General features: G+C 45.0%; 1 protein-coding gene across 1 annotated transcript in view; it reads right to left on the bottom strand.

Moving 5' to 3' along the window:
• LOC119574354 (filamin-A-like) overlaps positions 1-12,500 on the bottom strand; it is a gene marked incomplete at its 3' end in the record, with an annotated part of 73,385 nt that overhangs the window by 24,310 nt on the left and 36,575 nt on the right. The window contains 5 exon segments of the mRNA XM_037921558.1: positions 2,460-2,647; positions 3,029-3,146; positions 3,675-3,888; positions 5,486-5,616; positions 12,000-12,124. Of these exon segments, the coding sequence (XP_037777486.1) occupies positions 2,460-2,647; positions 3,029-3,146; positions 3,675-3,888; positions 5,486-5,616; positions 12,000-12,124 (776 nt within the window).

The raw sequence follows: 12,500 nt of genomic DNA, 5'->3' as shown, positions 1-12,500 counted from the left end.
GAGCAGCCGTGGACCTCTCCACCATCCTTCGCCACTCAACTCGATCTTGTGCTTTTCTTTCCACTTGTACCATCGACAACAGTCTTGTCTTCGGTTTGCCTCTTCCTCTGTTTCCTATCACCATCCCTGTCAGCAAAGTTTTCTCAATACTTTTACTTTTGTATGTATTTGTGCGTGTGCGTATGTGTTTGTGCTTGTGCGTATGTGTTTGTGTGTGTGTGTTTATGTATTTGTGTGTGTTTATGTGTGTGTGTTATGTGTGTGTGTGTTTATGTGTGTGTGCGTGTGTGTGTGTTTGTGTATTTGAGTGTGTTTATGTGTGAGTGTGTTAATGTGTGTGCGTGTGCATGTGCGTGAGCATGTGCGTGTGGTGTGTGTGTGTGTGTGTGTGTGTGTGTGTGTGTGTGTGTGTGTGTGTGTGTGTGTGTGTGTGTGTGTGAGTGTGTGCGTGTATGTACGTGTGTTCGTGCGTGCGTGCGTGTGTGCGCATATGCATGTACGTGTGCGTGTGTGTGTTTGTGCTTGTGTGTGTCTGTTTGTGCGTGTGCGTGCGTGCGCATATGTGTGTGTGTTTGTGAATGTGTTTGTGTTTGTGCGTGTGTTTGTGCGTGTTTTTGTGCGTGTGTGCTTGTGCGTGTGCGTATGTTTTTGTGCGTGTGCGTGTGTGTAAAAGGCTATCATCCTTAGTACAATGGTGAACAGAGGGTAGTTATACTTGTTAACGGCTTGACTATTTATTTCTGAGAGTTGACACCACGCAGTATAAAACACGACATGTTTAGTTATACGGGTAATCGGGCCGCGCGGAGGTCACGGTCAGCCCACCCGGAGGGAGGCGAGGGCTGACCTTAGCGCGGTGGTAGCTTAGCACGAACTCCCGGTCAAACGAGGTCAGATATAAAATGTGACCTCCGCCCTCGCTGAGCGGGTGGTTCTTATTTGGGACATTTGGATCCACGTGGTCCACTGGTAACCGAAATAGAATTATCCACATCCTGTAACAGAAATAGAATTATCCACATCTTATGCGTGTGGACACGAGAAGGACCTGGACGAGATCTGTGAGGACGTGTGGACGAGGACGCCGCCGAGTTAGGCCTGGACGAGGACTACGAGGAGGTCTAGACGAATCCGAAGTCAAGGAGGACCTGTGCGACACTTTCGAGGACGTGTGGACATCAAGGACGGACAGACTACACCAAGGACCAGGAGGATGAGGACGACAGGGACGAGCAGCCACGAAGTTGAACCAGGACGACGCACGAGAACGAGACGACCAGCCAAGTTAGGTCACCCTTGAGGCGCCTCGAGGGCGAGGCGCGAGTAGGTGGCCGAACAATATTCTTCTTTTAACGGTAGGTTCATGTCTGAGCCGCCGTGGTCACAGCATGATACTTAATTGTAGTTTTCATGTTGTGATGCTCTTGGAGTGAGTACGTGGTAGGGTCCCAGTTCTTTTCCACGGAGAGTGCCGGTGGTACCTTTTAGGTAATCATTCTCTCTACTTATCCGGGCTTGGGACCAGCACTTGACTTGGGCTGGCTTGGCCATCCAGTGGCTAGGTAGGCAATCAAGGTGAAGTTCCTTGCCCAAGGGAACAACGTGGCGGTCGGTGACTCGAACCCTCGAATTCAGATTGCCGTCGTAACAGTCTTGAGTCCGACGCTCTAACCATTAGGCCACCGTGGCCTTGACGATCATGGGCTTCCATGATTTTTTTTTTTTCTTAGCAATTTAGAGCGGTGGTTTGCCATTGCCTTCCGCCCGGTGTTCGAGCAATATAGGATGTGGATAATTCTACAGGATGTGGATAATTCTATTTCGGGTACCAGTGGACCACGTGGCTGTTTTCCACGTGGAGCAATCAGTGTAGCAGACGGAGCCAATGACCTCACCTCGCTCCCCCCCATGCTTCCTGCAGCTGCTGCTACCGCTCCTCCAGCTGGAACGGTCACTACTTATACCGAGAATGACCTAGGCCTCGGAGAGTTCGTGCTAAGCTACCACCGCGCTAAGGTCAGCCCTCGCCTCCCTCCGGGTGGGCTGACCGTGACCTCCGCGCGGCCCGATTAACCGTATAACTAGACATGTTTCGTGTTCTTATACTGCGTGTGCCAACTCTAAGAAATAAAGAGTGAAAGCCGATTACCAGTATCAATATCCCTGCAAGCCAATGTAATAGGGTTCTACACCCGTTATAGTGTGCGTATGTGTTTGTGCGTGTACGTATGTGTTTGTGCGTGTGCGTATACGTTTGTGTTTGTGCGTGTGTTTGTGCGTGTGTGTGTGTGTGTGTGTGTGTGTGTGTGTGTGTGTGTGTGTGTGTGTGTGTGTGTGTGTGTGTGTGTGTGTGTGAGAGAGAGAGAGAGAGAGAGAGAGAGAGAGAGAGAGAGAGAGAGAGAGAGAGAGAGAGAGAGAGAGGAGAGAGAGAGAGAGAGTAAATAAGTAAATAAGCCTACCGGATTATTGACGCGAACGTTATCGAGGTCGCACTTGACGACCATGGAATCAGCGGGGGACTGGCGGGGCCTCACCCACTGGTAGTAGGCAATGTAGCCCATGTTAGCCAAGGACTCGACGTCGGGCCGGGACATCTCGCCGGCCGACAGCACGGGCTCCACGCCGAGCTTCCGGCCGCCGTCGATTCCTGCAGGAAACGGCGAAGGCAACAAGTCGAGAGGAGGTTGTTGTAAAGAAAAACAAAGAAAAAATAGAGGCACAGCAAACAAAACCGAATAGGAGGGGGTAATGAAGGTTGCGAAGTAAAGAAACAAAAGAAAAAATAAGTTAATTTATCCGTGGATTTGATAATCTGTGCAACCGTAACTTTGCATCTAATTTAGTTGAGGGAGTTGTCCGGAAAAGGGGGATGGAATGAGGAAAGGCGTTTATTGGAGGCTTTACACAGCAGAGAAGGAATGCGAACAGACCAACAATAAGGACCAGTGGACCATATTATAATGTGAAGAGACGAATTAATCAACATCAGCCAGTGCACAGCAAAACAACCGAGTGAGATGGAACTGACCCAACTGTAAATTAGATTCCCAACTGTCCGGATCGGGTCGTAGCCTCTTGAATCCTGGCACCGGACCTCCTAACTGCTTCACCAACGTTGTTAGGTTCATTCCGTCGTTCCAGTCCGTCTGTCCGTGGAAAGGAGGGATAATTAAAAAAAAAAAAAAAGCTTTCATTAAGGACCTTCTACATGCAGGTTGTGTTTACGTTTTCAGACTTGTCTCTTTCTCACCAGATACATATTTGTATCTATCAATCAAACTGTCTTTATATCTATCTATCTAGCTACTCTTCTATTTATGTAACTATCTATATGTGGTAAATACATTTATATTGTGTGTGTGTGTGTGTGTGTGTGTGTGTGTGTGTGTGTGTGTGTGTGTGTGTGTGTGTGTGTGTGTGTGTGTGTGTGTGTGTGTGCATGTGTGTTTGTGTGCATGTGTGTTTGTGTGCATGTGTGTTTGTGTGCATGTGTGTTTGTGTGCATGTGTGTTTGTGTGCATGTGTGTGTGTGTGTGTGTGTGTGTTGTGTGTGTGTGTGTGTGTGTGTGTGTGTGTGTGTGTGTGTGTGTGTGTGTGTGTGTGTGTGTGTGTGTGTGTGTTATAGTTACCTAAAATGAAAACTCACGAGGAAACTCAGTTACACTAAGGCTTACCGTGAAGTTATTAATTTTCCTATTGGGAAGCTGCTGTCTAACCCAGTCGAGCGTTGCCTTGTAGCCTGGCCCCCCTTCCTTCATAAAGTAAGACAGATAGGTCATGCCAGACAACTCGTCCAAGTATGGGGAGGCTAGAATCTCTGGCTCAAGAATCATGGGGATGTTGAATTCTGCTTTTGCGATCTCCATGGCTTGTTTGCAATTGGGAATTCTGGAATGAAATGCATCACTTGGGTAGGATTTCAAAAGATGTCTGTAGAATCTACAAAGTTATATTGGGGTCGATTTATCTTCAGAATCACTTGTATCACTTAGTCTAAATTTACGTTACTGTCATTGCTAACGATCTTCGCAAATAATGTCAACTATTGCATTAAGAAGTGTATGTGTATATCTTAATATTTAGTTTTTGTTACAAAATTTTAATTATTATTATTATCGTCCAAAGCGTTAATAACTAAGAGTGCATATTCTATATTTAATTAATTCAGGCGAGCAAAAACATCGCGCAGCACAGAATGTATGAACAACTTTTTTTCTTTTTTTCAACTTTGGCCACTTGATGAATGTTACTGAACATATATCTCACAGGTATCTCCATTCATAAATACGCAATGATATGGACTTATCAGTAAATTTACATCCATTTCAAGTTTCTAGTCACTTCAACTTAGGCGGTTTTCGCTCTTGGGGCCTGCTCTTTTCATATCCTCGCTTGCCTCTGGCGGCAAGCTGACAATGAAGGACATTGTTGGTAATTTATATTTTTTACTGAGAGGAAAAAATAAGAAGAAGCGACGGAAAGAAAGTAAGACTAGATTCCAGCCCCAAACTATGTCTGATTTTCGCGAGGGTATAGGAGTGCAAGTTGGTAGTGTGCTGGGCTTAGAAAAGCAGCAGCATATAAAAGACTCACTAAACTGAAAAGAATCGATTTCAGATCGCAGCAGGTGAAAGTGGACATTACCTAATGGATAAATTCAATGTTACACATCTGTAAAAAATTAGCAAGCTATTTTGCTATTTTGGAGACAATGGAAGTCAAAGGCAAACTCATGGCCGAGAAAGGAAATCATCTTAGGGTCACTATTCAAAGAAAAACAGGATGTGGTCCATTATCCGTCTCTCTTCTCCACTCTGATGATTAGTATCCTTGACATTCAACTCATCAAGAGGAGCCCAAACCATTCTTCAGAGAGTAAGACTAGTATGTTAGCATTGTCCGTGGCAGATCAAAGGCATCATTATCCTTGATGACCTCTTTCGTGACACCATCATATTTCCTACTTTCAAGGCTGTGAACTTGTACGACCACCGGCCACCGCTGCCAGACTGGTGAACAGGTATTGGATTATGCCAACACGGTAAACATTCACTTAAGACGATCAGCTGAGACAGCCCAAATATTTAGAACAGGCTGGGACACATACTGCAAGAAGCCCAGAAGAAACATTACTTCGCAAATTTCATTGTGATTCATAATGCCCCCCCCCACACACGCAAACACACACACACACACACACACACACACACACACACACACACACACACACACACACACACACACACACACACACACACACACACACACACATGCGCGCGCGAGAGAGAGAGAGAGAAAGAAATTAAAGCAAAGTATTGGGGATAAAACTGTGTAATCATAATTATTCATTATAAGCAAAAATGAGTAAAGAAAAGTATAGACCAGTCGAACTTCCCACGGCACCACTCGAGCTACTCTAAAGTTAGTTTGATCTTGATACCTATGTTTTACCTTAAACATGAGGCAGTAATAGGTGTTAACTTACGAATTCCTTGGGTTTAGATTCTTCCACGTGGTGAAGAGTCCGGGCTTGCAATAGTCCAACAGGGCACTCAGGTACACACCGCTGTTCCAGTCCGAAGTGAAATTCTGGATGCGGCAGTCTGGGAGGACGGCCTGCAGGAAGGGCAAGGGACTCATTCATTGGAATATAAATATAAATGCAGGAATAATATATATATATATATATATATATATATATATATATATATATATATATATATATCAAATCAATAACGGTAAGCTCATGTTTGAGCAGCCGTGGACCTCTCCACCATCCTTCGCCACTAAACTCGATCTTACGCTTTTCTTTCCACTTATACCATCGACAGCCCGATGGTATATATATGTATATGTATATACATATATATGTGTATATATATAAATTTTATACACACATACACAAAAAATATGTATATATTGTCTTACATTTATATATACTTATATATCTATATTCACACATCTATATATACATATATATATATATATATATATATATATTATATATATATATATGTATATATACATGCATATATGCATATAGGTATATATACATGCATATATGCATATAGGTATATATACATATATACATATACATAGTATATATGCACACGCATACACACACACACACATACACTCGCTATATATATATATATATATATATATATTATATATATATATATATATATATATATATATATATATATATACATTTTATATATATATATATATATATATACATATATATATATATATATATATATATATATATATATAAAGTGCTGGTCCCAAGCCCGGATAAATAGAGAGAATGATTACCTAAAAGGTAACACCAGCACTCTCCGTGGAAAGGAACTGGGGACCCTACCACGTACTCACTCCAAGAGCATCACAACATGAAAACTACAATTAAGTATCATGCTGTGACCACGGCGGCTCAAACATGAACCTACTGTTAAAAAAAAAAAAAAAAAAAAAAAAAAAAAAAAAAAAAAAAAAAAATATATATATATATATATATATATATATATAAATGCAAGTGTGTGTGTGTGTGTGTGTGTGTGTGTGTGTGTGTGTGTGTGTGTGTGTGTGTGTGTGTGTGTGTGTGTGTGTGTGTGTGTGTGTGTGTGTGTGCATGAATGCACATACACATTACCTGTGTGCACGCAAGAGCACGCCCGCTAATTTGCATATATTGGGTCAGTCAATTCCAGATACAATATTGGGTGTCTATCGTAGATATGATGGTGAGTTGAGAACCACCAACAATGATTACCTAAACAATTACTCCCCTGGGGAAGGATCACTGGTCAGCCACCCATATAAAGACCCAGTCATCAACATTATGTTAACATGGCGCCAAATAATTCACCAAATACCGTATGGCATCAATATTGATGAATACATTTATCCTGGGCAGGACATTAATTTGTACCCTGTGGTTCAAAGATAGTACCCTATGAAGGTCACGGTGAAGCTGCTGGTAGCAGGGTATTGGTTTCTGCAGATGGCGTATATCAGTGCAACTGGTAGTTCACGGCAGATGCAGAAAATTACTTTGCTTCTTTTATGGCTCCTGACCACATCACAAATATGATTGCTTGGGATACCATTGCTGATCAGCCCAATAATCATTCTGTTTCATGATAATATATATATTCTCACTCACTCCAGTGCTCTGTCCTATGACAGGTCTCTCTTTGGCATCCATTTTCTCCATGGCACTTTATTCTAAGTTCTCTTCATGTTGGCTTACCCATCTTTTAATTCACACAGCAAGCCCAGTCTTTTCCTTCCCCTCGGTCTTTTACTAGATATTCTGCCTTCAATCACCTCCTTCAACAACCCTTTTCCACATAACACATAACCTATTTATTAGTCTTCCTCTCTGTCCAATTATTTTTTTCCATCCTTCTCCAAACCCACTTTTCAAAAACCTCTATTCTCTGAATTTCATTGTCCATCCTAAGATGCCTGACAAAAATGGAAGGGAAAGAAACAGTTATGTGGGTTTTTTCCCTTTCCTTTCCCCGGGCAGTTTTTCCGAACATGTTTAGAAGGGTCTAGTGTGTGGGGTTTTGTGTGTTTTGTGTGTGTGTGTTTGTGTGTGTTTTTTTGTGTTGTGTGGTGTGTGTGGTGGTGTGTGGTTTTGTGTGTTTGTGGTGTGTGTGTGTGTGTGTTTTGTGGTGTGTGTGGGGTGCGCTGCTTGGGTGTGCGCTGCTGCTGTGCTGCTGCTGCTGATGATGATGATGATGATGAGGGTAATTGCCCATTTTTGAAGACCCCCAAAATACCCAAAAGAAAGAGAGAAAGGAAGAAAAGAGAGAGAGAGAGGGGAAGAGAATAAGAGAGGGGGAGAGGGGGAGAGGAGAGGGGAGAGAGAAAAGAGAGAGAGAGAGAGACAGAAGGGGGAGACAGAGAGAGAGGAGAGAGAAAAGGGGAGAGAGAGAGAGGAGAGCCAAAAGAGGAAAACCCCCGAGAGAGAGAGACCGGGGAAGAGGGAGAGGGAGAAGGGGAGAGAGAGAGAGGGGGAGAGAGGAGGAAAAGAGAGAGAAAGGAAAAGAGAGGAGGGAGAGAGAGAGAAGGGGGAGAAAAGGAGAGGGGAGGAGAGAGAGAGAGAGAGGGAGGGAGGCGAAAAGGGGAAAAGAGAGAGGAAAAGAGGAGAGAGGAGGGGAGAGGAGGGAGAAGAGGGGAAGAGGAGAGAGAGAGGGGGAAAGGAGAGGAGTAGAGGGGAAAGGGGAGGGGGAAGAGGAGAGAGGAGAGAGGGGAGGAGACGGCGGGGGAGAGGAGAGAGAGAAAGAGGAGAGAGGGGAGGGAGAAAGATAAAATATATATATATATATATATAATTATTTTCTTATATAATAATTTTATATATTAAAATAAGAGAGAGAGAAGAGAGAGAGAGAGAGAGAAGAGAGAGAGAGGAGAGAGAGAGAGAGAGAGAGAAAAGAGGGGGAAGCGAGAGAAGAGAGAGAGGGGAGAGAGGGGGAGAGAAGAGAGAGAGAGAGAGAGAGAGGAAAAAGAGAGAGAGAAGAAGGGGAGAGGGAAAAGGGGAGAGAGAAAGGAGAGAGGGGAAGAGAAGGGAAAAAAAGAGAGAGGAAAAGAGAGAGGAGAAGGGAGAGAGAGAGAAAAGATATAATTTTAAAATTAATATATATTATATAATTTTTATATATATAAGAAGAAGAGAGAGAGAGAGGAAGAGAGAGAAGAGAGAGAGAAAAGAGAAGAAGAGAGGAAGAGAGAGAGAAGAGGGAGAGAAAAGAAAGAGAGAGAGAGAGAGAGAGAAAGAGAGAGAGAGAGAGAAAGAAGAGAGAGAAAGGAGAGAGAGAAAAAAGAAGAGAGAAAGAGAGAGGAAAAAGGGGAAAAAAGGGGGAGAGAGGAGAGAGAGGAAAGAGAGAGAGGGGGAGGGGAGGAGGGGAGAGAGAGAGAGAGAGAGAGAGAGAGAGAGAGGGAGAGAGAGGGGTGGGGAGAGAGAGTGAGGATGAGCGAGAGAGGGAGGAGGTAGAGCGAAAAGGGGGAGAGAGAGGGAGAGAGGAGAGAGGAGGAGGAGAGAGAGAGAGAAGAGGGAAAAGGGGAGAGAGGGGAAAAGAGAGAAGAGGGGAGAAGAGAGTGGAAGAGGGAGGGGAGAGGAAAAGGATTAAAAAGGGGGCGAGGAGAAAAGAAAAGAGAGAAAAGAGGAGGGAGAAGGGAGAGGGAGAGAGAGAGAGAAAAAGAAAAAGAGGAGAGGGGAGAGAAGAGGAAGAGAAGAGGGGAGAGGGGAAAAGAGAAGAGAGAGAGGAAGAGAGAGAGGGGAGAATAGGAGAAGGAGAGGGGGGGAAAAGAGAGAGAGAGAGGAGGGGAGGAGAGAGAGAAGAGAGGACGGAGAAAAGGAGAGGGAGGAAGAAGCAGAGGGGGGGGAGGGGAAAAAGGAGAGGAAAGAGAGGGAAGAGAGGGAGGGGGTGGAAAAAGGAAGGGGGAGAGCGGGGAGAGGAAGAGAGGAGAGAGAGAGAGGGGGAGGGGGAGAGGGGGAGGAGAGAGAGAGGAGGAGCGGAGAGGGAAGGGCGGGGGAGAGGGGAGAGGAGAGATAGAGAGAGGGGAGTAAAATAGAGGGGGGAGAGAGAGGGAGAGAGAAGAGGGCGAGAGGAAGACGGCGGGGGAGGGAAAAGAGAGAAAACGGGAAGGGGGAAAAAGGGGGAGAGAGGAGGGGGAAGAGAGGAGAGGGAGAGGGGAGAAGAAGAAAATTAAAAAAAAAACTATATAATATATTATAATTAAAATTTTTAATATAAAATTATATTATTATAATTATATAAAATATTTTTATACTATATATATTAAAATTTTATATATTATTTGTTATATATATATTAAAAAATTTTGGAGAGAGGAAAAGAAGAGAGAGAGAGGGAGAAGAAAGAGAGAGAGAGGAAGACGAGAGAGGAGCGGGGAGAGAGAGGGAGAGAGGACGATGCGGGGAAAAGGGAGATAGAGAGAGAGAGGGAGAGAAGGGGAGAGAGCAGAGAGAAGGGAGAGAGAGAGGAGAGAGGAAAAGGGGGAGAGAGAGAGGAGGAAGCGAGAGAGAGAGAGAGAGAGGAGAGACACAGAGAGAGAGCGAGAGAGAGAAGGCCCAGAGAGAGAAGAGAAGAACAGAGAGAGGGGAGAGAAAAAGAGGGAAAAAAAAAAACAAGAAAAAAAAGAAAAAAGAGGAAGAGAGAGAGAGAAGAGAGAGAGAGAGGGGGGAGAGAGAGGGTGGAGCGAGAGAGAAAAGAGAGAGAGGAGGGGAGAGAGAGGAGAGAGAGAGAGAGAAGAGAAGGGGAGGAGAGAGAGGAAGGAGAGGAGGGGAGAGGGAGGGCTAGACGAGAAGGCAGAGAGAAAGGAGAGGAGAGAGAGGGGGAGGGGGAGAAGAGAGAGGGAGAGAAAAGAGGGGAGAAGAGAGGGGAAAAGAGAAAGAGAAGAAGAGAAGAGAGGAAAAAGAAAAAGAAGGAGGGAGGATGAGAGGGGAGCGAGAGAAAAGGGGAGAAGAGAAAAGGGGAAGAGAGAGAAGAGGGGAGAGAGAGAGAGAAAAAAGGGGGAAAAGAGAAAGGGGGGGAAAAGGGGGGAGAGAGAGAAGATGGGGAGAGAGGAGAGAAGAGGGGGGAGGGAGGGGAAGAGGGGAGGAGAGAGAAGAGGGGGAGAGGAGAAAAGGGGAGGAGAGAGAGAAGAGAAAAAGAGGAGAGAGAGGAAAGGGGGGAGGCCCGGGGAGAGAGAGAGGGAGAGACGGGTGGGGAGGGAGAGGGGGGAGAGAGGGGGGGGGGAAGGGGGGGAGAGAAGGGGGGAGAAAAGAGAGGGAGAGGGGGAGGGGAAGGAGGAGGGGAGGGGGAGAGGGCCCCCGGGAGGGGGACGGAGGGGGTTGGGGGGAATTTTTTTGGGGATTGTGAGAGGGGGAGGGAGGTTTGAGAGAGAGAGAGAAAAGGGGAGGGGAGAGGGGGAGAAAAGGGGGAGAGAGAGGAAGGGAAAGGGAGAGAGGAGAGAGGGGAAGGGGAAGAAGGGGGAGAGAGGAAGGAGAGAGAGAGAGAAGAGGGGAAGAGAAGGAGAGAGAGAAAGAGAGAGAGAGAGAGAGAGGGAGAGGAGGGACGAGAGAGAAGGGGAGAGAGAGAAGAGGAGGGGAAAGAGAACGGGGGAGAGAGAAGGGAGAGAGAAGAGAGGGGTGAGAGAGAGAGAGAGAGAGAGAGAGAAAAAGGGAGGAGAGAGATGAGGAGAGAGAGGAAGGAGGAGAGGAGGAGAGAAGGGAGAGGAGAGAGAGGGAGAGAGAGAGAGAGAGAAATGGGGTCAACTATTGTTTAATAAGTAATGCTTTGATTACACGCGAAAGTGAAAATAAATGAAGTGAACATTTCGAAAATATGTCATTTTCAACTTTTATACCTTTCTTATACTCTGCCTTTGCTGAAGTTTACACCTGTACTAGGCGTTTTGGGAATAAGGTTAGTCTTCGTTCAACATCCGGTCCTGACTGGCTTCAGTTGCTGGAGAGAGAGAGTTCAGTGCCTCGACCATCGTCGGCGCCACAAATAGCGAGCAAACCAACTTTAATAACGGATACCGCACTCGCAGCTCTGCACACATGAGTGAGCTGCCATACTAACGAAAACTTTTTCTAATCTTTGAATGAATAATTGTATAAATAAACATAGATAAAAGTCTGGTAATATAAATAAATGTGTAGAGTATATATATGCGTGTGTGTGTGTGTGTGTGTGTGTGTGTGTGTGTGTGTGTGTGTGTGTGTGTGTGTGTGTGTGTGTGTGTGTGTGTGTGTGTGTGTGTGTGGGTGAGTGCGTGCGTGCGTGCGTGCGTGCGTGCGTGCGTGCGTGCGTGTGTACATATATAAAAACAAACAAACAAAGAAACACACATAACATGTGTGTGTGTGTGTTTGTGTGGGTGTCAGTCTCCCGCCAAGAATCCTTCGGAAGCTCCCCGCCCTCCCAGCCGGAGTGAGGCTCCTCGCACGCCCATTGGCGGTCGACCCTCACCCTCAGCCAGGTCAGCATCAGCTTCTTGGGAGGGAACTTGGACTGTCCGATCTGGTAGTGCATGATGAGGGACCAGATGAGGCCGAGGATCAACTTCAGGTTCCCATTCACGATGTCCACGTTTCCTGGAGGAGGAGCACAACGGCATGACAAATTGAGAGAAATTCAGGTACTCTGAAACGTGAAATAAAAATTAAATGCATATAAAATCATACATGTTCATATTATACACGGTCAGATCAATCCTGCACGTAGGATCAACCCGACTGTGGATTATAGGAACATCTTGTCATATTTTTTCTGAAATTATTAGTAAAATTTATAAAAGAGCGATACGCGCGCGCGCATATATATATATATATATATATATATATATATAATATTTTAATAATATATATATATATATATATATATATATATATATATGCGTGTATGCATGTATATATTTGAATATATATAAATCTACACACAAACACACACACACACACACACACACACATT

The sequence above is a fragment of the Penaeus monodon genome, chromosome 6 (assembly GCF_015228065.2).
Source record: "Penaeus monodon isolate SGIC_2016 chromosome 6, NSTDA_Pmon_1, whole genome shotgun sequence".
NCBI lineage: Eukaryota > Metazoa > Arthropoda > Malacostraca > Decapoda > Penaeidae > Penaeus > Penaeus monodon.
This window is presented reverse-complemented; position numbering and strand designations above follow the sequence as displayed.